Raw genomic sequence first — 25,381 nt, forward strand, 5'->3', positions numbered from 1 at the left:
GGGTGTATCAGTTAGCTAGAGCTGCCATAACAAAACAGCACAAGCTTGGTAACTTAAGCAACACTAAATTATTGCCTCTCGGTTCTGGAGACCAGAAGTCCAAAATCAAGGTGTTGGCAGGGTTGGTTCCCTTTGAGGGCTGAGAGGGAAGGCAGTGTTCTTGCCTCTTCCCCTGGGTCTCTCAGGAGGTCTTCCTTCTCTGCAGGGCTGCTTGCTTAGATTTCCCCTTTCTAAAAGGATACCAGTGATATTGAATTGCAGGCTCACCCCACTCCAGTATGATCTCATCTTAACTAATTACATATCAGCAATGACTCAATTTCCAAATAAGGTCACCTTCTGAAGGACTAGGGGTTGGGACTTCAACCTATGAGTGAGGGAGAAGGACACAATTCAACCCATAGCCCCAAAAGATGATCAAATCCTTATAGCCTTCCCCCAGGCATTTACAGTGTTTATGGAAGTTTTTTGTTTTTCCTGGAAATGAATCCCATTAAAAGTTAAAATCAATTGGAAAACAATATCTGTTGGTTAGAAATTCACTTTACATTTAACTATTTTTAAATCCTCTACCAAATAAAATGGAGAATGCCAACCATATATATATATATATGCCTTTAGTGGAGATAATATATATATAATATATATATATATATATATATTCTAGGATGCTTTAGAAGCAAAGAAAGTAATAATAATTTAAGTTACAAATTACACACACCACATATAAAATGTTATAAGCAGAGCAAATGTTATACGACAATGTAAAAGTATTCACCCAACACCAGCATTCAAGGGTTCAACCCTCAAGAAGCTCTGTCACATTTTAAGGGGTCTTGTCAATTATAACTGTATAGTTGAATGAAGTCTGAGCACCTCGAACTGGAAAACACACATAAAAACTTAAAATCCAATGTACTTTTCCACTGGACCATGATATTTACCTTTTGCTTTTCACTCAGAAAGAAAAACAAAGATAACAGGTTTCCCTTTGGTTTCCAGTCAACCCTCCTTGCACAGGTATTTGCAGCAAGGACACTTCACAGGCAGTTGAAAGGGGCTGGGGGGATTTCCTCTTACTAGGTCTATCTAATCAAAGTTCTCCGATAATATGCAACTGTGTATTGGCCTAAAAAGTTTTGCACATGTATCTACCTAACTTGGGGAAACTATTCTGGCTTAATTTTGCAAACAGGTTCTGGTAGCCAACTAATAGAGAATAGTGAACATTTTTCATGAAAGTTAGTTATATAAAGCTGACCATTTTCCAAATACACCAGCTTCTCATTCTTAGTTTATCTGTTTTCACCAACTTAACTTATTCACTCTCTCACTCGTCACTGAGTCATTCAACAATCATGGAAAAATCCCAACTTGCACGTGGGTTGCTTTCCTTAAATTCATAATAACACTGTTTGGAACTGGAAGGCACCGTTTAAAAGAAAAGCAATGTTAACTTGGTCTTGTGTGTTCAATACATACCTTTCTAATCATAATGAGATAATGAGAGAAAAAATTATGTCAATACCCACAATTAAAGCATAGAATAAAATGAACTGTTTACTTCTTTAAAAATTCTTTCTCCTTATCTTTAATCTTTTCTCAAACACTCCTTCTTCCTCCTACTTGCCCTGACGGAAGCCTGGCTTTCCCCTGAAAATACTACTTCCTTTATAACTCCTTCCAATTCTGGCCACTCCTTCAACCTCTACCCAACTTCAAGGGCAAAGAAGTTAGCAAACCCCTTGTTCTCTACTGCCCGTTCCTGGTACTTTATCCTCTACATCTTTCAACAAATTCTGTTCCTTAAGCTAGTCAGAGGTGTGGCTGGTCACCCTCATGACGCCCTTCCCAGCGAGTATGCTCCGAATCCCTGCTGGGTGAGCACCAGGCCATCTGGTCTGATTTCCTGGACACGGCTGTCTGGACATAGCAGAGACACCTGACCCAAGTCACATCAGTTCGGATTCCCTCTCTCTCTGTGGAATTTGGAATTGGAATAGCTTGGTGTAGAAGGCTGTGAAAAACTGTGTTAAAAATAGCATGAAGAGGAAATATGTACAGTCGTATCCATTCATTCATTCACCAACTATTTCCTCATTGCCTTCTGCTAGCCAAGTACATGACAGGTCCTACACTGTACAGTACTTTCAGGAGGTAACCAGTAGAATAACTGAGCTACAGCACAGTGCTCACGTGGCAAGAAGAAACGTATGCTGAGGCTAACACTGCAGCAGGTTCGAATGGCAGACCGGTGATCCGAGGTTTGATCCTGCAGTTCAAAGGAAAGGCACCTCATTTTACAAAGTGTCTCTTAACTGATTCACCTCAAGAAGTCCTCTGCTTCTCCACCACGTGCTTTTCAAGATTCCTACTTCGAAGGTAACTAGAATTGACTGCAATACAATTCCAATTCGCCCTTTTTATCACCAGGACTGAACTATCTGTTACACCTTAGTTCTCCCTGACTCAATGCAAGGCAAACTCGAACAGAAAAAAGAGAAGGTGGCCACTCTGTTGGTCTTTTCCCCCAGTGGACTGTGAGCACCTCGAGAGCTGGTGCTTTGTTAATAGGCTTCTATGTCTGGAACCTGCTGTGATGCTCAGTACATAGGAATGCACGAAATGTGCAGAGCAGAACTGGATGGTAAGCACGCGCCATGAGCCTGGAGATGCACGCAACTGGGATGAAATGAGTTAAAAAGCAATCACTGAGGATATATGAAAGAGAACCTTGCTGGGTGTGGAGAGTAAGTCTGGGAACTGTGCCTCCTTTGGCATAAAGAGGGGGTGGGCGGCAAAGGAGATGGAATGAGAGCCAAATACTTTCAAAGAGCAACATTATGTCCTAAGGACAGGGTGATTTAACGGTATGCAACACACCTGTGCCTGCCCAGCGGCACAGTGATTGAGAAATACTGTTATCACCGTCCAAAGGAAGTTTTCTGAAACATATTCCATAGGAGAGCCTCCTGGTACATTTCTCCACAGCTATTGCAGCAACCACGTCTAATCGCGCTGCTCAAACGCTAAGGCAAGTTGAGACCTATGAGAGAGGACGACGCCGGCTGCCCACGAAGCAAAGCTGTTCCCAAATGCAATCTATCAGCGTACAATCTAGCAAATGGAGTTGCTCAAGGGACCAACTCCAGTTCTAAAGCTTTCTTCCTTCCAGCGTCTGGGCTTCTTCTGAGACCTGGAATTATGAAGATTCGGGTGATTTGGTCCAAGGGGTTGTGCAACTGCGAATCAGCCTATTTAACTGCAAACCCCACATTGTTTGCATGAGTCAAACACAGGTTTTTCCAAGGTGATTTTAAAAAATCCTAATTACAAGATTCTAGAACTCACTAACAATCAAAGATTTCATCTGCATTTTAATGCTGTTGCCAAAAACAAGACATTTGTTAGGGTTTTTTTTTTCATCTTCATAGACTTATTGTTTGAAGCACATGAAAGAACTTCGGTAAGTGTGACTAGCTCACAGTTCTTTCTCAATGACATAAATACACGCTTTAACTTATTTTTCATACAGGTCAAGCATGATACATTCTTTTGATGCTGTGGATACAAAAAATAAAAACAAAAAATGCTGCAACTGGTTTGGTAGTGACAATGGGAGAGGAGGGTCCGGGAAATGAAGCTTTCTCCCCACGTTCTTCATTCTCCTTAATGAATCAAAGTGGAGGGACGAGCACACAGATGGTGAATTCCATGTGAAGAAGCGAATTTCACTACCAGCGAGCAAGAAACCGGAGTCTGAGAAGTTCTTTAGCGCGCACGAAGTCCTTGAAGCATGATTCCACTCGCTCACTTAGAGCAGGATGCTGGACATGTTTCAGAAAAGGATTGCTCGCTCTCTGAATGTCCCCCGCCCCTGCCCTCAGCCCCTACCAGCCCAAGTTCATTCACAACAGCAGAGACTTTCCAAAACTTCACACAGAAAGCTCAGGGGTAAGACCTTTCTTTCAAATGAACTAACCACAGGGTCTTCTGTAAAGCCTTAGATTACTTGCAAAAAGCTACTCATTCATTCATTCATTCCGCTGTATTTCTTGAATGCCCATTAAATTCCAGGTACCCACTAAATTCCAGGTAATCCTCTAGGCACAGAGAATATAGTTTTGGACGGAAGAAAACAAACAAGAAACCAATAAATAATATATAGTATGTGCTCTATATATACAAGGGTGGGCAAAGGAGGTTTACAGTTGTTCTTATGGAAAAATACAAATTAATAAGTAATAATACAAGAATAAACTCTGTGTTTTACATACTCACAACTGTAAACCTCCTTTTTTCCACCCTGTACACTAGAGAGAATATAATAAATATGTACTGTGACGTGCTAGAAAGAAAACAGCGTAAAGATATACAGGGGAGCTGTTATTAATAACGACCTTGTTAATCAGTTTCACAACTACAGCATCAAGATACCAATTCTTAAATTTTCAGATAATAACTACTCCCGGTCATTTTGGTAATACTAGTGTGCTATTTTTTAATTTTTTTTTTTTTTTTTTTTTTGCATTTATCTTCAGATAGAGCGAGAGGGAGAGAGGGAGGAAGAGAAGGAGAGAGACATTGATGTGAGAGAGAGAGAGACATCGAGTGGCTGCCATCCGCACAACCCCAACCAGGGCCGGGGACAAATTGCAACCGAGGTACATGCCCTTAGCTGGAACCAAATCCGGGTCTCTCTGGTCTGTGGGCCGATGCTCTAACTGCTGAGCCAAACCGGCCAGGGCTTTTTAAATATGTTTTTATTGACTTTTTTAGAGAGAGGGAAAGGGAGAGTGAGATAGAAACATTGATGTGAGAGAGAATCACTGATCAGCTGCCTCCTGCATGCCCTCTACTGGGGATCAAGCCCACAACCCCGGCATGTGCCCTGACCAGGAATCGAACTGGGACCTCTCAGTTCATAGAACGATGCTTAGTCCACTGAGCCACACTAGCCAGGCGGTAATATTAGTTTTTATTAGTAATTCAGTCAGTGCTGAGTCAATGTACAGTCACCTTATTCCTTGCCCCTTACCCCCATTCCTTAGTTGCTACTTCAAACTCTGGTCCCTCCAAAATTGGAGATAAGAGCAAAACTTTCAGAGAATGAATCACACCCTCTGTCTACTGCTCTTGTCTTCTCCTGAGAAGGATCCGAAAAGGGCCATTGCCATACCTTCTGAGCAGTTCTGGATTTATTTATTTATTTATTTATTTATTTATTTATTTATTTATTTTCTTTATTGATTTTAGAGAGAGAGATAGAAACACTGGTGAGCGAGAACATCAATTGGCTGCCTCCTGCATGCCCCTCATGGGGGATTGGGCCCACAACCTGGGCATGTGCCCTGACCAAACTGGTGACCTCTTGGTGCACGGGTTGATGCTCAACCACTGAGCAAACCAGCTTAGCTATTTATTTATTTTTAAATTTTATTTATTGATTGGTTTTTAGAGGGATGGAGGCAGAGAGAGAGGGTGCGAGCAATTTATTGTTACACTTATTTACGCATACATTGGTTGATTCTTACATGTGCCCTGACCAGGAATTGAACTTGCAACCTTGGCATATTGGGACAAGGCTCTAACCAACTGGGCTATCCAGCCAGGGCTGCTTCTGTATTTATTTGTATCTTTAGAAAACTGTTTTCCAAGGATTCACCCTCTGATCAGTCTGTCTCTAGTGACTGGTGGTTGTCACTGGCTGGCTGCAGGCTGTAGTTTCAAAAACCATGCAAATAAGGTTGTCAGCTTTGGCAAATAAAAACACAGGATGCCGAGTTAAATTAGACTTTCAGATTAGCAACAGATATTTTTTAGTGTAAGTATGTTCCATGAACTATTTGGGACATTCTTCTACTGAGAAAAATTATTTGTATCAAATAACTATAATTTATCCAGCAAGCCCACCTGTGAAGATTTGGGGGAACTACATTAACGATTTCAGTAGCATGGATATCAGGTTTTGACTCATCCAGAAGGTAGAGACATTGCTCCCAAGTAACAATGTGCATAGCAAGGCTAATAGACACAAAAGCAACAGTTAGCAGTGCTACATGCAACATAACAGAGAGCTAATCCCCATCTATTTCATGAACACAGATCAACCTGCAATAACCTCTGTCGTTGCCCAGCCCACTTGGTGCTGACTCACACGCCCAGAGGTGATGAGGAATTTATTTCAACACAGTAAAGTCAAATGGTGTCACTGGACATTTGACAAAGAGAGAAAAATGTGCTAGAATCCAATTACTCTGCACTCACTCCTTACACTCCTTGCTGAAGTTCGATCATGTTTATTCTAAAACCTCCCATAGGTGGTGTAGTCATTTGCTAGGGCTGCCATGATGAAGCACCAAGTGCTGGGTGGCTTAAACAACAGGAACTTATTCTCTCTCAGTCCTGGGGGCCAGAAGTCTGAAATCAAGGTGTCGGCAGGGTTGGTTCCTTCTGAGAACTGTGCGGGAGAATCTGTTCCAAGCTTCTCTCCAACTGCTGGTGGTTTGCTGGCAATCTTCGGTGTTTCTTGGCTTGTTGAAGCATCACCCAGATCTCTGCCTTTGTGTTTAAATGGTGCTCCCCATGCGTGCACACGGTGTGTTTATGTGTGTCCAATTTCCCCTTTCCATAAGGATACAGGTCATAGTGGAATAGGGGGCTCACCCTATTCTTTTTTTTTTTTTTTTTAATTTTTTTCTTTATTTTTTTTTTTTTTTTTTTTTTTTTTTTTTTTTTTTTTTTTTTTTTTTTTTGGTGTAGACACTCAATGGTGTCAGCAGCTAACTTTATTTTTTTATTTTTTATTTTTTTTTTTTGTTTTTTTTTTTATGAATTTTTATTTATTTTTTTGTTACAGATATTTTACCTTTTTACCCCATTGGCACCCCCCACCCCACCCCTCCACCCTGTCCCCGGCTTAGTTGTCCATGTCCATTGGTCATGCATACATGCATATAAGTTCTGTGGTTTATCTCTTCCCACCCCCCCACCCCCCATCCCCTCTTCTGAGGGATGTCAGTTTGTGCCCTACTTCCATGTGTCTGGGTCTACTGTATTCCTCAGACTGTTATGTTCATTATATTCCGTATATAAGTGAGATCATGTGGTATTTGTCTTTTTCTGCTTGGCTTCTTTCACTTAGGATAATACTTTCCAGGTCCCTCCATGTCGTCTCAAAGGATAAGAGATCTTTCTTTCTTACCGCTGCATAGTACTCCATTGTGTATATGTACCACAGCTTTTTGATCCATTCGTCTACTGGTGGACACTTGGGCTGTTTCCAGATCTTAGCTATTGTAAATAGTGCTGCTATGAACATGGGGGTACATATATTCTTCCTGATTGGTGTTTCAGGCTTCTTAGGGTATATTCCCAGCAGTGGGATCACTGGGTCAAATGGAAGTTCAATTTTTAATTTTTTGAGGTAGCACCATATTGTTTTCCATAGCGGCTGCACCAGTCTGCATTCCCACCAGCAGTGTATTAGAGTTCCCTTTTCTCCACACCCTCGCCAACACTTGTTGTTTGATGATTTGTTGATGGCGGCCATTCTGACAGGTGTGAGGTGATACCTCATTGTTGTTTTAATTTGCATCTCTCGGATGATTAGTGATGTTGAGCATTTCTTCATATGTCTCTTGGCCATTTGTATGTCCTGTTTGGAGAGGTGTCTATTCAGCTCCTCTGCCCATTTTTTAATTGGGTTCTTTGTCTTCCTTTTGTGGAGTTGTGTGAGCTCTCTGTATATATTGGAAATTAACCCCTTATCTGATACATCATTGGCAATGATGTTCTCCCATACAGTGGGTTGCCTTTCCATTTTGATGATCGTTTCTTTTGCTGTGCAGAAGCTTTTTAGTTTGATGTAGTCCCATGTGTTCATTTTCTCCTTTATTTCTGTTGCCTTAGGTGATGTATCAGTGAAAATTCTGCTCCGTATGATGTCCGAAATTTTGTTGCCTACATTTTCTTCTAGAATTTTTATGGATTCACGGGTCACATTTAAGTCTTTTATCCATTTTGAGTTTATTTTTGTGTATGGTGTAAGTTGATGGTCGAGTTTCATTTTTTTGCATGTAGCTGTCCAATTTTCCCAACACCATTTATTAAAGAGGCTGTCTTTACTCCACTGTATGCTCTTGCCACCTTTGTCAAATATTAATTGAGCGTATTGCCTTGGGTCCATTTCTGGGTTTTCAGTTCTGTTCCACTGGTCTATATGCCTGTTCTTGTGCCAGTACCAGGCTGTTTTGGTTACAGTCGCTTTGTAGTATAACCTGATATCTGGTAATGTGATCCCTCCAACTTTGTTCTTCTTTTTCAAGATTGCTGTGGCTATTCGGGGTCTTTTTTGGTTCCATATGAACTTTTGAAGTATTTGTTCTAGTTCTATGAAATATGTTGTTGGTATTTTGATGGGGATTGCATTGAATCTATAGATTGCTTTGGGTAGTATGGACATTTTAATTATGTTAATTCTTCCAATCCATGAACAGGGTATGTTCTTCCACTTTTTTATATCTTCCTCTATTTCTTTTTTCAATGACCTGTAGTTTTCTGCAAATAGGTCCTTTACTTCTTTGGTTAAGTTTATTCCTAGGTATCGTAATTTTTTTGGAGCGATGGTAAATGGGATTGTTTTTTCAGTTTCTCTTTCTGTGAGTTCATCATTGATGTACAAGAATGCCGTCGATTTCTTGACGTTAATTTTGTATCCTGCTACTTTGCCAAATTCATTTATTAAGTCTAATAGATTTTTGATGGAGTCTTTAGGGTTTTCTATGTACAATATCATGTCATCTGCAAATAATGACAGTTTCACTTCCTCCTTTCCAATTTGGATCCCTTTTATTTTTTCTTCATGTCTGATTGCTGTGGCTAAGACTTCCAGTACAATGTTAAACAAGAGTGGCGAAAGTGGACATCCCTGTCTTGTTCCTGTTCTTAATGGAAATGTTTTTAGTTTCTGTCCATTGAGTATGATGTTGGCTGTAGGTCTTTCATATATGGCCTTTATTATGTCGAGATATGATCCCTCTATTCCTACATTGCTGAGCGTTTTTATCAGAAATGGATGCTGGATTTTGTCGAATGCTTTTTCAGCATCTATTGATATGATCATCTGGTTTTTATTCTTCATTTTGTTTATGTGGTGTATCACGTTTATTGATTTGCGAATATTGTACCAGCCTTGCATCCCTGGAATGATAATTTTTTTCTTTATTGATGTCAGAGAGAGAGGAAGGGAGAGAGAGTAGAAACCGATGAGAGAGAACATCGATTGGCCGCCTCCTGCATGCCCCCCACTGGGGATCAGGCCCACAGCCTGGGCATGTGCCCTGATCGGGAATCAAATTGGCGACCAGGTCAACGCTCAACCACTGAGCCACACTGGCCAGGTGGGGCTCACCCCATTCTTAACTAATCTTAACTAATCACATCTGCAACAACCCTATTTCCAAATGTCACATTCTGGAACATTAGAGGTTAGAACTTCAACATGCGTATTGGGAGGGAACACAATCAGCCTATAACAAGAGGCGAAATCTGAAAATGTGTTAGAAAGACTGGAGAGAAAAGCCAACAAATCAGTCCTACAGCTCTAGATATGGACACCAGCAGGGAAAACTGTGAACTGGGAGGCTCCAGGAGCCTGGGTCTGTTCCCTGTGGTGGGAGAGGGCTGGTGAGGAGACAGAGCCCAGCACCGTGGTTTCACACGCGTGGAACAAGCAGACGCAGACAAGCATGAATTACTCTGGGTCGAGTTCAGGCCCTGGCTCTGCACAGTTCCTGTCCCCAACTCTCAGGATTCCTCCCTTATGACATGTGTAGCAAGAACCGTCATTCAGCAAAGCTTCATAGAGCTTGGTGTGCGTTTTCCATGTACGTTCTGTCTCTACCACTGCACCAGATAAACTTTTGATGTCCCCAAAGTGTATTTTGTGTGCATGTTTTATATTATGTGCACACAAATATATGAACATAAACACACCTAAAAACATTAAGTAGCTGAGAATGGAATTTTAAAAATCAGTGTCTGAGATTCATTCTTTAAAAAGTTTCTTCTTTCAGCCTTGGCCGGTTTGGCTCAGCGGTTAGAGCGTCCGCCTGCGGTCCGGAGAGACCCGGGTTCGGTTCCCGCTAAGGGCGCGTACCTCGGTTGCAGTTTGTCCCCGGCCCTGGTCGGTTGTGCGGGTGGCAGCCACTCGATGTGTTCCTTTCACATCGATGTTTCTCTCTCTCTCTCTCTCTGTTCCTCTCTCTCCCTCCCACTCTACCTGAACAAAAAAAAATGGAAAAATGTCCTCTGGTGAGGATAAAAAAAGAAAAAAAAGAAAAGTCTTTTGCCCTGGCCGGTTTGGCTCAGCGGTTGGAGCGTAGGCCTGCGGTCCTGAGAGACCCGGGTTCGGTTCCCGCTAAGGGTGCGTACCTCGGTTGCAGTTTGTCCCCGGCCCTGGTCGGTTGTGCGGGTGGCAGCCACTCGATGTGTTCCTTTCACATCGATGTTTCTCTCTCTCTCTCCCTCTCTGTTCCCCTCTCTCCCTCCCACGCTACCTGAACAAAAAAAATGGGAAAATGTCCTCGGGTGAGGATAAAAAAAAAAAAAAAAATTTAAAAGTTTCTTCTTTCAGATCATTCTTCCAGGCCTTATGGGCATTGTCAGAGGATACACAACTTAGTCAGTATTTGGAGCAGTAATAAAGTTATATTCATTTTTTCCCCTGATAAATATAGATGATAAGCACACCATACTGGGAACATGGTCTTCTGGCATTTTATAATTATTGAGGCAAAGAGAAATTTTTTTGGAAAAATGAAAATGATTCTGGGACAGAAGTTATCATTTAAAATGTACCCTCATACAAATTTTAAAGTGTGTAAGATATCTGAAACCCATTAAATGCATTTCAGAATTTTGTTTTCCAAGTGTCAGGAGTCAGGATGAGGATAGCAGATCTGGCTTAGGTGATCTCGGCCCTCCTTCAACCAGGGATTCATAAAGGCCTACGGCTTGGAGATGCTCGTTTAAAAAAAAAAAAAAAAGTTTTTTTTATTGATTTCTTAGAGAGGAAGAGAGAGGGAGGGAGAGGGAGAGGGAGAGAGACAGACACAGAGACAGAGAAGAGAGAGGCAGAGAAACATCAACGAGAAGCATCAAAGCTGCAGCCTTTGCGGCACGGGACTATGCCCAACCAATGGAGCCACTCCCGGTGCCCTGCACTTTAATAGTCACTGAATCGCACCCACACAGGCTTCTTGTTCCTGTGCTCGGGCCCTGGCCAATAACCAACAAACAACTGCTAACGGGGTCGGTTCTGTTCAGTTCACTGAAGATTTTAAGATGAACAAGACCTCACTCCGTCTCGGAGGATCATCTGGTCTAGCGCAGGAAGACAAACATATCAATAATAATCAACACACTTTAAACTCTTCGTGCTAGATACTGTGCTAGGTTCTGTATTAACCCTTTTAACCCTCACACCAACCCTATAAAGAAAGTATTACTGTTCTCCTCCTAGTGTCAGTGGGGACACTGAATCCTAGACAGGTAAGGCTCTTGCCCAAGGTCACACAGCTAGTTTGTCTACTTAGCTCATGGCCCAGACTGTGTGCTCTTGACTGTCACTTTGTTCACTCGATGGTTTCTTTGTTGCCACAAGGGGAATAGTGTTGTAAAAAGAGAGGTGTGCTGTTCGTGTGTCCTGTGCTCCAAAGCACGAACAAAGAAAAGTCAGTCCACAAGAGCCAAAGACTGCAGACGAGACAGAGACCAGCCCTTCCATAGGGCAACCCGGCGCCGGGACACTGCCGAGGGGACACAGCTCCCTTACACTACCACGCCCAAAGCAGCAATCCGGGGAGGGAACAGGCAGCGTCGTACGCTGTCCTCCCAAATATCCTTTCTCAAGAATGTGCTACAGCAAAACTAGGGAGTAAACCAAGGTAAAGGTGGCAGAGAGTCCAGGAACACAGAGCAGGAGAAAGGCAAGGAGACAGCCTGAGGAGGGCGGCCATGCCCGGGCCGTGAGGGGCCCCGTCCAGACTGGCAGGGCTCCAGGAAAAAAATGAACAGAATGGGGAGATTACTGCTAGAGATTTGATCAATCAGGTGCCGCATTTAGAAAAAACAAAATGGAGACAGCTGTAAGAAAGTTAAGGCAACAGAAAAAAAGAGAAGCAGTTTGTAACTGCAGAAACCTGATCATAGACTATCACTTGGCTGAAAAATGGAACGATATTGACATAATCATAATTTTATCAACGTAGGCTGATGTAGTCAGTATCAACAGCTAAAACTGATATATCAGGACAGCAGTATAGGCATATTATTTGGAATATTAGAATACATATTATAATATATGAATTTATAAATACTAGATAGATGTACATTTGATATCAATAACAAGTCTATACTTCCATCAGAATATATATTTTTAATATGAAAATATCTATTTTAACATTAGAATATATATTCTAACATTCTGTGAAGCAGCAGAGATGGTATGGGGAAGCGCAGGCAAAGGAATGCTGTAAACATGTATTATTTTGATTTAGACACGTTCTAAAAATGGAGTAGAAAGCAGAGGACGACAGATAAATGTTGCAAGCAAACTGAGAAATCATTAACCTTGATTTTCATTGCCGATGAAAGGATGTTTCAGATGAAAGCCTTTGAAATGCAGGCCCCGAAACAGACAAATAACTCCCTATATTTTAAAGTTCAGTTTGCTTCTGTAACCCCACTGTCACCTCTCCTGCTGAGCATTCTTGTCCATTTCATGTGTCCTTAGCACTGCAAAGGTTCTGACACGGCATTCGCTCTTGTCTAACTTACGGTTCCGATTGTTATTACAGTACAATTGACGGGTAATTTACATAAAAGTAATGTATGACTCTGCACCTGCCTCCCCTCTGGATTGTTACATTTTGGAAGAGCAGGAGGTTCCTCTCATTCCTCTGCAGTTTTGCTTCCTTGTACCAACACGGTCTGACCTTCTGAACATTTAAAAGCAAACTTATTTTAATAACTACCTGTGTCACTATGATACACCACATCTCATCAATTCAAACTGCCCATTCATTTCATATGTATCTTCTCTGATGTGGGGAATGTGTCTTATAATCGCTGGAGGCCTGGATGGAAACCGAGTTCTTGTAGAAAGTCTTTATAACTCGTCCTATCATTCATCCGAGGCCTCCCAACCTGAGGCCACTTTAGTTTGAATTATCTGCCTAAATACTTTGGAAAACTCACACTGACATTAGAAATTCAGACTTAAATATTTATTATAACTGACCTGGAAAATCTTAGGCAATATCGTTTTCCTTCCTTCTACCAGTAGCAAATTTGAGGTGCGTGAGTTTCTTTGCTGTCCCCTTCTGTGTGACGGGTTTATTTTCTATTTATTCCTGCATAGAAGGGACAGCCCTTGGGTGTCCCGAATTTAAGCTGGTAACCTCCTGGACTCTCCATCTTAGATGTTTCTTTCAGCCTTAAGGATAAGAGTGATACAGCTTCCACTGGGTGGCTTCTAGGATTCCATGAAACACAATACTCAATAACAGAGTAAAAAACTAAAATGTAGCCCTGGCCGGTTTGGCTCAGCGGTTAGAGCGTCGGCCTGCGGTCCTGAGAGACCTGGGTTCGGTTCCCACTAGGGGCGCGTGCCTCGGTTGCAGTTTGTCCCCGGCCCTGGTCGGTTGTGTGGGTGGCAGCCACTCGATGTGTCCCTTTCACGTCGATGTTTCTCTCTCTCTCTCTCTGTTCCTCTCTCTACCCCCCACTCTACCTGAACAAAAAGTGGAAGGATGTCCTCGGGTGAGGATAAAAAAACAACAAAAAAAACCTAAAATGTAATGCTAGCTTAGTAACAGTTATGTAAACATTTTATATTTTTAATAACAGAAACATTGGGCTTCTTTGACCAATAAGATATCCACATTCTTATAATTGCTAGAACATGTTTGGGAGAACTCTGAAAGTTGCTGTGTAGGTTAAACCCTGCCTCGCCAGATTGCCCTTCACAGAACACTTTTCTGCATATCAGCATTTTAGGACATAGTCCACATTTGCCCACCAAAAACCACAGCCGCCTACACTGTGGCTGGATTTATGGAAAACATCTGATGCTCCTAAAAATCATCAATGAAATACACCCTGTAAGATCATAATTTCCCCCACAAGGCAGATGAACCATCCATCAGTTACAATCACTAGGTTCCCTAATATGGCAATTTCCAAACCATCCCTTGTACCCCCAAAAGACTTCCTAGAACATAGGCTTGAACCCTCTCTCTGAAAATAATACTTAGCTAAGCATGAGATATGACATATTATATAGTAATTATTGAGTGTTTACTATGTTCCAGGCAGTGAGCTAACCACTTTACATACATAATCACTACTCCTCACAATGAACCTACTGATTAAGAAATCGAGGCCTGTAGTTTACAGAACTTGCACAGATCACACCGATAGAAAGAGCTAGAATGAGAATTTAAGCCCAGACAGGGTAACTGCAAGGCTCACCCTCTACACCACAGCACGATACTGCTTCGGGAAAAGAATTGCCCCGGGAAGAAACAATTGCAGTTTGAACAGCAATGCAGACGAACTGGACATGTCAGCTGCATGAATGCTCAGCAACCCCTCAAAGCTCAGCTATGTCTTTGCACATTTATCCACATGCCAACAGAGATGCTTCAAACCACATGGAGAAGTAGTTTTAAACAGTACCAAGCAAAAGTATGGCCATCATTTTACTTTATTGTTATTATTTTTTTTGTTAATCCTCACCCAAGGATATTTATCCATTGAATTTTTAGAGAAACTGGAAGGGAGGGAGGGAGACAGAGAAAGAGAGAGAAACATCGATGTGAGAGAGACACATGGATTGGTTGCCTGTTGCACGACCTCGACTGGAGCCAGGGATTGAACCCGCAACCCAGGCATGTGCCCTTGACCGGAATGGAACCCAAGACCCTTCAGTCCACGGGCCAATGCTCTAACCACCGAGCCAAACCAGCCAGGGCTGAGTCATCATCTTAATTTCCCTTATAGTCACTACTAATCGTGAACTTTTTTTCTGGTCTATCCCACTTTGGGGCTCATCTGTACGGGTCTGTTAGGACATGTACTTTGTGGTGTGTGTTACATATTTTCTCTTAAGTCTCACTCTGCAGGCCAGAGCTGAAGGCAAGCCTTAATATAGATCAAAGCCAGTGAAGTGGGTAATGAGGTTTGGTACATAAAACACTTGGTATAAATGCAGAGGAAATTCTGGCTTTTCTTTAACATTAACGGCTTGGAAATGCATCATCTGAAATAGAATTCTTAGTAGGCTACTAGCTACCGGAGAATAATTTCCCTTCACCTAAGAGACCACCAGTAGCTAGATGCCTTTCATAGATGCGGAGCCCCACGCAGAGAGTTATTTTTAATGCAGACTCCATGGGGTGACGGCTGAAATGCACCACTGAACGGGAAGAGCGCTACCCACCACAGCAGAAACAGAACTGAAGGACCGTGCACATCAGCTTCACCTCGGGAACACGGTCTGAATTCTCAGGCTGATACGTAAGCTTGCAGGAGAACAATGGAAGTATCTGAGCAGACAGTTTTCATTTCCTCGGGTAGAAAGTGTTCTTACATGTTCGGACTTGTAAGCCCTGAGCCACAGGGGGGGCAAAGGAAAGGTGGTTATAAATGCCATTAAAAGGACAATTACATTTTCTGATAACTTTTAAAATCATGTCTGGCTCCTCTTTTGTCAACTGTCTTTTAAGACCGGTCTATGTTAAGTGAGTGCTTCCTAGGTCTACAAAGTCGCTTCTTTATTTCCTTCTCTCTGGAGAAAGGTATCGTTTTCATTACCAGTGCAAAGGTTTATCACCACCGTCCAACAGCATGAGTAGTGGAGGGTGGAAGTCATAAAAAAGGGTCATTAAATCTCATAGTCCCCTCCCTCCCTCCCTCCCCTCTTCCTTCCTTCCTTCCTTCCTTCCTTCCTTCCTTCCTTCCTTCCTTCCTTCCTTCCTTCCTTCCTTCCTCTGTCCTTTCATTTTTCCCCCCTTTTAACACATTTTAACAGCTTAACATGTGCCAGGTACTATGCTATATATATGGGGTGAAAACACACTATCTGTGTTACTAATCTCAGGCACGTCACAATCAGCCTCCAATGCCCAGCCTTGATCATCACTGTCTGTTCCCTGAAGTCAGAGGCCACGCCTGACACTTCCTAGACTTCTTCCTGCCTGGGGCATGATTCCCCAACTGGTGCGGCGTTCGGAAGAGCCGGATGCGGTGTCAGACCCTCTGAAGTCCAGGTCCCTCCTTCACAGGTAACCTCGGATAAGGCCCCATCTCTGACACTCCCATTTCCTCCCGTGCAGACGGGAGGTCATAGCACCAGCTCAACCATCCGCGGGGTGGGGCGTGGTAACCGGAATCATGATGCGAGTGAAGCCACTTTACCAACCTCAGCCTTGCTCAGGGAGGCGCTCCCTAGTAAAATTCATGGTCAAGTGCTGAGGACCTGGGCAGCTGGGTGGGCACAGGGAGCTGGCTCACTGCAGAGAGCCTTCCCCTCAGCAAGGTCTGGTCACACTCTGCCCACACAGCCGCACTATGTCACGGCCACAGTCCGTGGAAAGTGCACTGCCCGGTGCATGGCGACGGAGTGCCAGGCTCTCTTGACACTCTTTCCGTATGTCAGAAGGAGGACCGTCGAGCCACGACAATGTCGTTTTCCACCCACAAATTTAATGCCTTTTCCACCTCAACTAAGCATTTATCGTGTACTGTGGCGGTAACTTTTCCAGTTTGAGGTGTGACAGCGAAACCAGCACGGATTTCTTTTCCCTTCTTCGCGATTTCACGGCTAGAAGATTTGTTCTTACCCACCTCGGCACACAGTTTCCCCCCCTTTCATTGTTAAGTAGAGAACGCCCACCTTTTCACTTAAAGGAGGCACTTTACGATTTCTCGTTGGCATATCCAGATGGCCAGCCTCACAGCCCTTGCCCTTCGGGGCCATTATTCGGGATGACTTGAACGCAAGCACTGTGATACCAGGACAGTAGCTCTGACAATCCAGACAACTATTCAGTGACTCATGGGTGGGGAGTATCTATAGCGTGGAGACCCTGGACAGAGGGATGGACAGAGAAGGGATTTCATCATGCTACTCAGAATGACATACAATTTAAAATGTATGAATTGCTTACTTCTGGAACTTTCCATTAAATATTTTTGGACCATAGTTGACTGTGGGTAACTAGAACCGTGGGATGAGAAACTGAGGATAGGGAAACTATCGTAATTAAGACGACTTTTTCCCATCACATCTACTGAGGGGTCAGATATTACCGTGGACCTGCTGATGGCTCTCTTCCATCAAGAGGGGAGGAAAACAGAGACGATGAGACCTGGATCCAGCTGTTCCTGACGCTCACTGGATTCTTGCATTTTTCTCCTATGTTCCCCTTTTTGAGTTGGGTTATTTATTGTCAAATACAACTAAAAGTCCTGACTCATACATACACTGAGCACAAGTAGGTCAATTGATATTATGAGCCCAGAGCTTCTTTATCCTCCATAAAATAGGGGTGATGATGATGACAAAGGGATGATGATTATAATGAAGGTGACAATAATAACCTTTGCAGGGTTACCAAAGCATCCGATGAGATCATTAATGTGAAGGTGACTTGTCAATCTGATGTTAGTTGTTGTCGTTTATGCTACTCAGAGGAGCGTGCAGTTTACAACTCACGCGTTGTTATTTCTGGAATTTGCCACTGAATACTTTTGGGCCATGGTTGGCTGTGGGTAACTGAAACCATGGGAAGTGAAACTCTAGATAAGAGAAGACTACCGTAATTCGTTATAACAGCGGTAGCAAACTAATATTCCAGACAAGAAAATAAAAGACCTGTTTGAGATCAATCATTCCGGCTCTTGGAGCTTCCCTCTTGCAATCAACACACCGAGGATCAGCGTCCCTAATCTGCTTACTTTATAAGGCTGTTTATGAGAATCAAGAGCTATATAGGCTGTGTTGAAATCTCAGCCTCAGCACTTCTTCACTGTTCCTTTGGCAAGTGACTTAGCCAATCTGGTCCTCAGTTTTCTCATCTGTACAACAGACATACTAACAGTATTGGGTCACTGTGAGAATCAATGATCCAGTCCATAGAAAGTGCTGAGAATCGCATTTGGCACAATCTAAGTATTAGGTAAGTGTTGGCTACTGTTACATAGGTCAAAAGGGTTTGCAAAAAGTTAGGCATTATAAGCGGGTACAGTGGTATTAGCATTCTTATAGAACACTGGTTCTCAAAAGGGGGGAGGGTTAATACACTTCTTCCCAATAGCAGTTCAGAAATGTACAGAGGCACTTGAGGGGTCAAGGGGGGAGTGGTGGCATACTACTAGCATTTAGTGAGAGGAGCCAGGAATTCTAGACATCTTGCAACATCTGGGGCAGTCACTGACAGTGCAAGCTTTCACCAGGTCCCGAATGACAGTACCAACCCCTACCCATCTTCATCTGTAGCTGTGCATTGATGGTGATTTTGCAAACAAGTACTAGCATCTGTCTCCTTCATTCTGACTGCTGGTGTAGCTGTGTTACGCATGTACCTACTGAAGCTTTTCAAAAAACAATTTGCTTCATTTCTCCATCTTGCTAATGTTAAAAATATAATAATAATAACAGGGCCTGATATTGATTCTTAATTTAAATTAAAGTTAGTTTATATGATTTATGAAATTAATTTCATGATAATAAAAGGGGCATTAGAAAAAGCTGGGTCTGCAAGGAGGCCCGCACCAAGACACACCGTAATTAAAATGCAAAAGGTTAAAGACAAAAAGAGAGTCTTAAAAACAGCAAGAGAAAAGCAGTTAGTTGCCCACAGGGGCAATCTCACAAGACCAATCTCACAAGACTGTCAGCTGGTTGCTCAACAGAAACTTTGCAGGCCAGAAAGGAGTGGCAAGAAATATTTACAGTAATGAAAAGCAAGGAACTACAACCAAGATTACTCTACCCAGCGAAGCTATCACTTAGAATCAAAGGACATATAAAGAGCTTCCCAGACAAGAAAAAGCTAAAGGAATTCATCACCATCAAACCAGTATTAACATGAAAGGCTGAAGGGTCTTCTTTAAAAAGAAGAAAAAAAAGACAAAAAATATGAACAATAAAATGGCAATAAATACATATCTATCAACAATTGACTCTATAAAACAAGCAGATGATTTATGAAACTAATTTTATGATAATAAAAGGGGCATTAGAAAAATGCTGGACAAAATAAATAAACAAGCAGAACAGAAACAGACTCAAAGATACAGAGAACATTTTTTTCTAAACATTCATCCATTGGTACATTTACATAGAAGGCAATGCCATGCATGACACTAAAAACAGATGAAATGAGGAAAAATTTTCCATTGATTTGACTCAATAAAATATTAATGCTCCATTTTTTATGTTGAGTTTCTAACAAGATAAAAATAAGAAAACATAATTATGTTTTTTAACTCAGCACAAATGTACAAATGTAAAAGCTACTAAGATTAAATTCTACAATGGGAAAAAAATACGCTGGATCTGAATTGATACGATTTGAAGTGAATAGGTTTAGATGTGACTTAACCCAGCCACCTCGCTTTCCAATGAAGAAAATCAAGGCCCAAAGACGGAAAGCATCTTGTAAAAAGAGTAACTGTTAGTTAAAAAATAAATAACCCAAGTTTCTTTTTTTTTTTTTTTTTTTTATCCTCATCCGAGGACATTTTTCCATTTTTTGTACAGACAGAGTGGGAGGGAGAGAGAGGAAGAGAGAGAGAGGGAAACATCGATGTGAAAGGGACACATCGAGTGGCTGCCACCCGCACGACCAACCAGGGCCGGGGACAAACTGCAACCGAATAACCCAAGTTTCAAGACTCTAATTCCTGAGTTCATGAGTATTCTTTAACAGCTTGTACACTCTACAAAACCAAAGAATCTGTACATCCTACATAAAGTAAGATTCTTTAAAGACCAAATTCTCATCATATACTGAGATTTTTATGCCAGCAAAATCACTGCCCCTTCCTCGCACCCCACGTCCCTGCCTCCCCTCCTCCCCCCCCCCAATTCCACCGCTGGAAGAAGTGGTCGTGAAGTCACATGTTAGATAATCTCAACAGTCAAGCTTTCCTGGGAACAGTCTGGGGAGAAGCTGTGATTGATGGACAGGGTTCATATCAACAACTGTCTCTGACTTTCCACGTTTTCTGATTCAGTTCCAAAGGAGACCTTTTGGACTCAGGGATGGTTCTGTCTACCTCCACATCTCAATATGAGTCTTCCAGAACATTCTGTACTCCTCATCTTGACAAAATTACGGAGAAACTAATTTTGCTGTAGTTTCAGTTACAAAAAGGTTGATGTGTTTCAAATTACTATTTTACTAATACTTTAAGGGCAAAACAAAAACAAAACAAACGAACAAAAAAAAAAACCCCTCCTACCTTCCCGACCCAGAGCAGCCAAGGCTGTTAGATAGGTGTGCCCTGCCCAACCCAGAGGGTGCCGTTCACATGGTGGCCTGTGTGAACGGTGCCCCCTGGAGTTAAGGGGTTCCATATCTGCAAGGCTACATGAAGGGTGCCTGCTCCCCTAAAATGGGAAATTAGTTCCTAGTGTGAAGATTGTTGATACTAACTTTTGTGGAATATTCAGTTAAACACTGACTTAACTGGCACAATTTATTCACCATTTTAAGTTTAAATTATAGTTTAGTCTCCTTGCTGGCCTTGTGTTCAGTGATGGAGGCCCTGTCCTGTTGTAGAGCCGGGTCACATAGCGGCAGCTCCCTTTCCATAGCCAGAGAGACCTGGTGTGTTAGGGTTTTAAGACTCAATTCTCTTTCCTGTCCCTCCCTTCTGAGTAGCCCACACAGTTGCTGTGGCCCGCTCAAGGTTGTTCCAAGCACTTCAACATATTTGAGGAGTGGGGGAGATACCTGGACCCAATCACTGATGAAGCTTCCAAGACCCACGGACTCAGTTCCACCTAGAAGCTCCGAGTACCAGTTTTGCCCAGTGCTTACAAGTATGAGCTTTAAGTCAGACCTGGAACCCTCTTAGCAAATAACCTACTGTGTGAGAGCTTTAGTTTCTTCATCAGTAAAATGAACAACAGCGAGAGCCTCGTGGAGTTATTGGAAGGTAACACGAACAAATGCAAGTAAAGCCCGACATGTAGTAAGTGCTTAAGAAACATTAGCTATTGTAATATTGTACAGACCAGAAGCGGTCTGCATGTTACAATTTCATAGTACAGAGTAGAGTAAAAATAATATAAACTCTAGTACAGAAAAAAGGAAGGATTATCCCTTAGAAGAGGCAATTTCAGCTGCATTGTATTTGAATTGTAAAGGTAAGCAATTATGGCAGACATTAGATACTTTTTTCCCCCTTTTATTCTGAGAGCTGTTGTGTATAACAACCCTGTAAAGTAAGCATGTCCATCCGGTATCTTTATCCCCAGTCTTCGGAAGATATGAGGCTCAGGGAGGTTAAGATGACTCCGTGGCAGAATCTCCTACTAGAAGGCAGGCGTGAAGACTTGCTGTTGAGGGTTTCATTGCACAGGGTGTGTCAACAGCAGAGGCAATAGCCGCCCACTAGGGGGCGCATGGCATCTAATGCGGTGCGTACTGGCAGCCATCGAGGGACTTAACACTAATTTCCATCCTCTCCCCCAACAAACCAAAAAAAGCAATCTAAATAAAAGACAGTGTATTTACCTTATGAACATATCTTTAAAATATCTCCCTTAGCCCACTCGTTCATTGAAGTTACACCTGCAAAGCCTTTCCTATACAGAAATTCTGGAATCAAGATGGCATTTCAGAATATGAGCAAGTAGGTATGCATCTTAAAACGCCCTCTGCCCCCTGTGGTCCTGATAAACCCCTTCAGCTGGGAATTTTTGTATCACAACCAGCTACAAACAAGAGGAAGTGTGCTATCTGACTTGATCACTGGAATATGATCACTCCCACCGCCTCTGGGACCAACACTTCGCCCCAGAATAAGAAACACTCTTTTGAGTGGGGCCTCCACCTGTTCTCTCAATAGGAGTCAATTTCTGAAAACTCAGGCTGGAAATAAAGCCATCACCCTGAGCCCAGATGGTTCTTGTCTAGAAGGCCCAGAGGTCTTCCCCAGACAACACATGACAACATGTAAAATGTCATGTTCAAGGTTCAAGGTTTTTACAAAACTCACTTTTCAGATGCTGCATCAATAAAGTCACATAACTGCTTCTTTTTTTTTTTCTCTTTAACTTTATTTTCAATATCAGGGAGTCACCTTTTCTTCCTCTTTTGAAGTGAGAGATTTTTTTTTTTTTTACCTCTTTGCTAAGTCACTTTTCACTAAATGGAAATCAAGAAGAAAAAAAGGAACATAATGAAGTGTAGTGAAACAAAAATGACCTGCCTTTGTCCCCCAGGTATCCAGCAGTTTATAGTCCAAATTACACTTGCCCCAAGTCCCACCTGACCCTTGTCACACAAACCAATACACACTGGAGAAAACTTTGTTTCTGTTTACTTATGTTAATCATCAAGCCAAAGCAAAGAGCCTTCCACTTTTCTGGACCCAGGGTAGCAATTAAATATGAAGACATCACAATTCCTCTAGACAAATAAGAAGGGGAAAACCCTCCGGATTCTAGGCCAGGGGGTAGGCAGGGAGTTGCATCAGCTATCACGCGGAACAAAGTAGGTTTCCTAACTGGGAACTTTCTCAGTTTCACACACCAGCACCACCGATGCTGAGCAGGATATTTACTTGAGTCCATAACTAAATGTATTCACTTAGTCCATGACTAAGTAATAGACCCCAGACAACTCAATCTACAGCTCGAGAGAAGCTGGGTAAAAAGATAAAATAACTGCACTGTGAGTGCTCACAGAGGCATGGACAAAGCCAGCTGAGTGGCAGAGAGGCAGATGTCCGTAAGAAGAAGTGCAGCTGTGGTGGGAAAGGCACATTATCTACTTAACCACCCTACTGACCTCCCCTGCGGGCCACCACATAACCACAAATGGGTACAGAACACACTACAGATTCTATTCACACACAGGGATGAGTGGAGTGGGGACATCACCCCTCCAGAGTAGCTTCTCAGATGCTTCACAGGCAGGGGAAACTGTTTGCAAATGCAAAGTTTTTTCCACACCCCTCTGGAAAAATCCTGGGAAAATGCAAGCAGAAAAACCACTTCACCAGCCCTCCACCCTGAGCAACCCTGAATCCAGACTGACTGGACAGACACCTAGCAGCAGAGGTGAACTTTTGCATAAAAGCTGCAACACACTTTCCAGCCCTTAGCACAACTACCCACGCACAACCCCGGTTTCCACTTTGAAGGCGGGGAAGTCGCCAAGGGTGGGGAGGTCGAGCATTCAAACAGTGCCACCACTCTCTGGCCCCTTTATGATATGATTCAACCTTTTCGCGGGGTTGTCCAGGCTCAGTTGGAGGAAACTGTGCCAAAGAGGAAAACTATCAGAGCTGTGATTACTCGGTGAGCTGCTTCCTAAAGTGGACAGGCCACTCTCTACGTCCACCCTTCCTTTCCAGCTCCGCTTCCCAGACCCTACATTCCACGTGGATTGTCTGCAGACAAAAATGAGGCGATGTGCAGTAAGCATGCGACCCTGCGCTTGGCGCAAAGTCGGAGTTGAAGAACACTGCTGGCCGGGGCCCCTCACACACCCCTGCTGGGTCCAAGCCTGCGACGACTCTAGGGTGGGGACAAGTTACCCCAGGTGGGTAAAAGTTGTTAAAACTCCAAGTCACCCAGAACACGCTGGCCCCCTGGGTATGACAGCACGTGGGTGCGAGTGCGGGCGCCCTGGGAGAGTGAGTGGGTGTGCGCGCCGGGCACGGGCCACGCGGCATTAACCCCTTACCTTCCAGCAGCACCTCCTTGCCAGCGCGCTTCAGCGCCTGCACCGCCTCGTCGTGGGTGGCGTCCCGCAGGTCCGCTCCGTTCACCGACAGGATGGCGTCGCCCACGTACAGGGCTTGGGTCTGGTCCGCCGCCAGCCCCTTGAAGATCTTGCTGATGAGGATGGGCATCTTGTTCTCCTTGCCCCCCTTGATGCTGATGCCCAGCCCGCCCAGCTCCTGCTTCAGCACCTTCACGCCACGCTTCTGGTTCGAGATGGACTCGGGCACCTGCTCGGGCAGGTCGGTGAAGGCGGTGCGCACCCCGGCCGGTGAGTCCGGGGGCTGCGTGCCGCCCGCGCCTGGGTGCCCGGCGCCCCTGCAGAACGAGCCATTGGTGGCGGTCCCGATGCCGTTGTACGCCGCAGCGCCCTCCTCGCAGCTCAGCACCAGGGCGTCCTCGCTCAAGTTCACCAGAACTTTGTGCCAGCGATCCCGCACCAAAACTTCCAGCAGCCCGCTCCGCTGCGCCCGGCCGCCGCCCCCGCCGCTCGGCCCGGCCGCCGCCGCCGCCGCCGCCGCTACCGCCATCTTTCCGGCATTCTTAAAATGCCATGTGATTGCACGCGGGGCAGAGCGGGGCAGAGCGGGGCAGGCTGGCGCGTGGGGCCGCGGGCCCGGGGCGCGGACGGCGCGCGGGCGGCGGGAGGCAGCTCCGCTCCGCGAGTTCGCAGGCGCGCTCGGGCGGCCTGGCAGCCGCAGCCGGCGGTCCCCCCTCGCCGGATCGGGGCGGGGTGGAGCAACCTAAACGGAGGGAGACAGAGCGGGGAGGGAGAAACAGCCAGCTGCCAGTTGCAAAACCCCGAAGCCGGGGCGCCGCGGAGAGGGAGGCGCCGCGGCCGGCCGGTAGGAGGCACGCTCGCGGGAAGGGCGGGGCGGGGGCCGACCGCTCACCTGTTCCAGCCGCCGCAGCCTCGGCGGTCACACGCCGCCCGCCGCCTCGGACCCTCCCCGCCTCCCTCCTGGGAGCGCGCGTCGCCGCAGGGGCGCCACCCCAGCGCCGCCTCTCCACGCGGCTCCAGCCCTCGCGGCGGGACTCTCCCTTCCCCGCGGGCTCCCACCCGCACCTTTGCTGGCTCTGCGCGTCCTGCCTCGGTCCCCTCACTGGATGTTCCCGAAGCCCCTTCGCTTTCACACCCGCCGTGAATTGTCCCTCAGTCCCAACCCGCAATGTCTCAGATTCAAGTCTTCTTAGTCTGGCTTCCCAAACCGAGGCTTGGCTTGTGCTGAGTGCTTACCTGTCACCCCTGTCCGCGAGGACGCCCAGGTAGGCGCAGACAGTGGAGAGGGACGGCTGTCCCGAGAACCCGGAATGAAACGTCAGCACAGCTCAGTTCCCCCGAACTTCCTC

At 44.4% G+C, this 25,381-nt stretch overlaps 1 protein-coding gene across 1 annotated transcript in view; it reads right to left on the reverse strand.

Annotated features, from left to right (window-relative positions):
* The window catches only part of SNTB1 (syntrophin beta 1), a 200,848-nt gene extending 176,009 nt beyond the window's left edge, over positions 1 to 24,839 (reverse strand). The window contains exon 1 of the mRNA XM_036264495.1: positions 23,994 to 24,839. Coding sequence (XP_036120388.1) covers positions 23,994 to 24,561 — 568 coding nt within the window. The 5' untranslated portion in view covers positions 24,562 to 24,839. The remainder of the gene's footprint in view (positions 1 to 23,993) is intronic.
* Positions 24,840 to 25,381: the final 542 nt, after the last annotated feature.

This window comes from Molossus molossus, unplaced genomic scaffold (assembly GCF_014108415.1).
Source record: "Molossus molossus isolate mMolMol1 unplaced genomic scaffold, mMolMol1.p scaffold_m16_p_16, whole genome shotgun sequence".
NCBI lineage: Eukaryota > Metazoa > Chordata > Mammalia > Chiroptera > Molossidae > Molossus > Molossus molossus.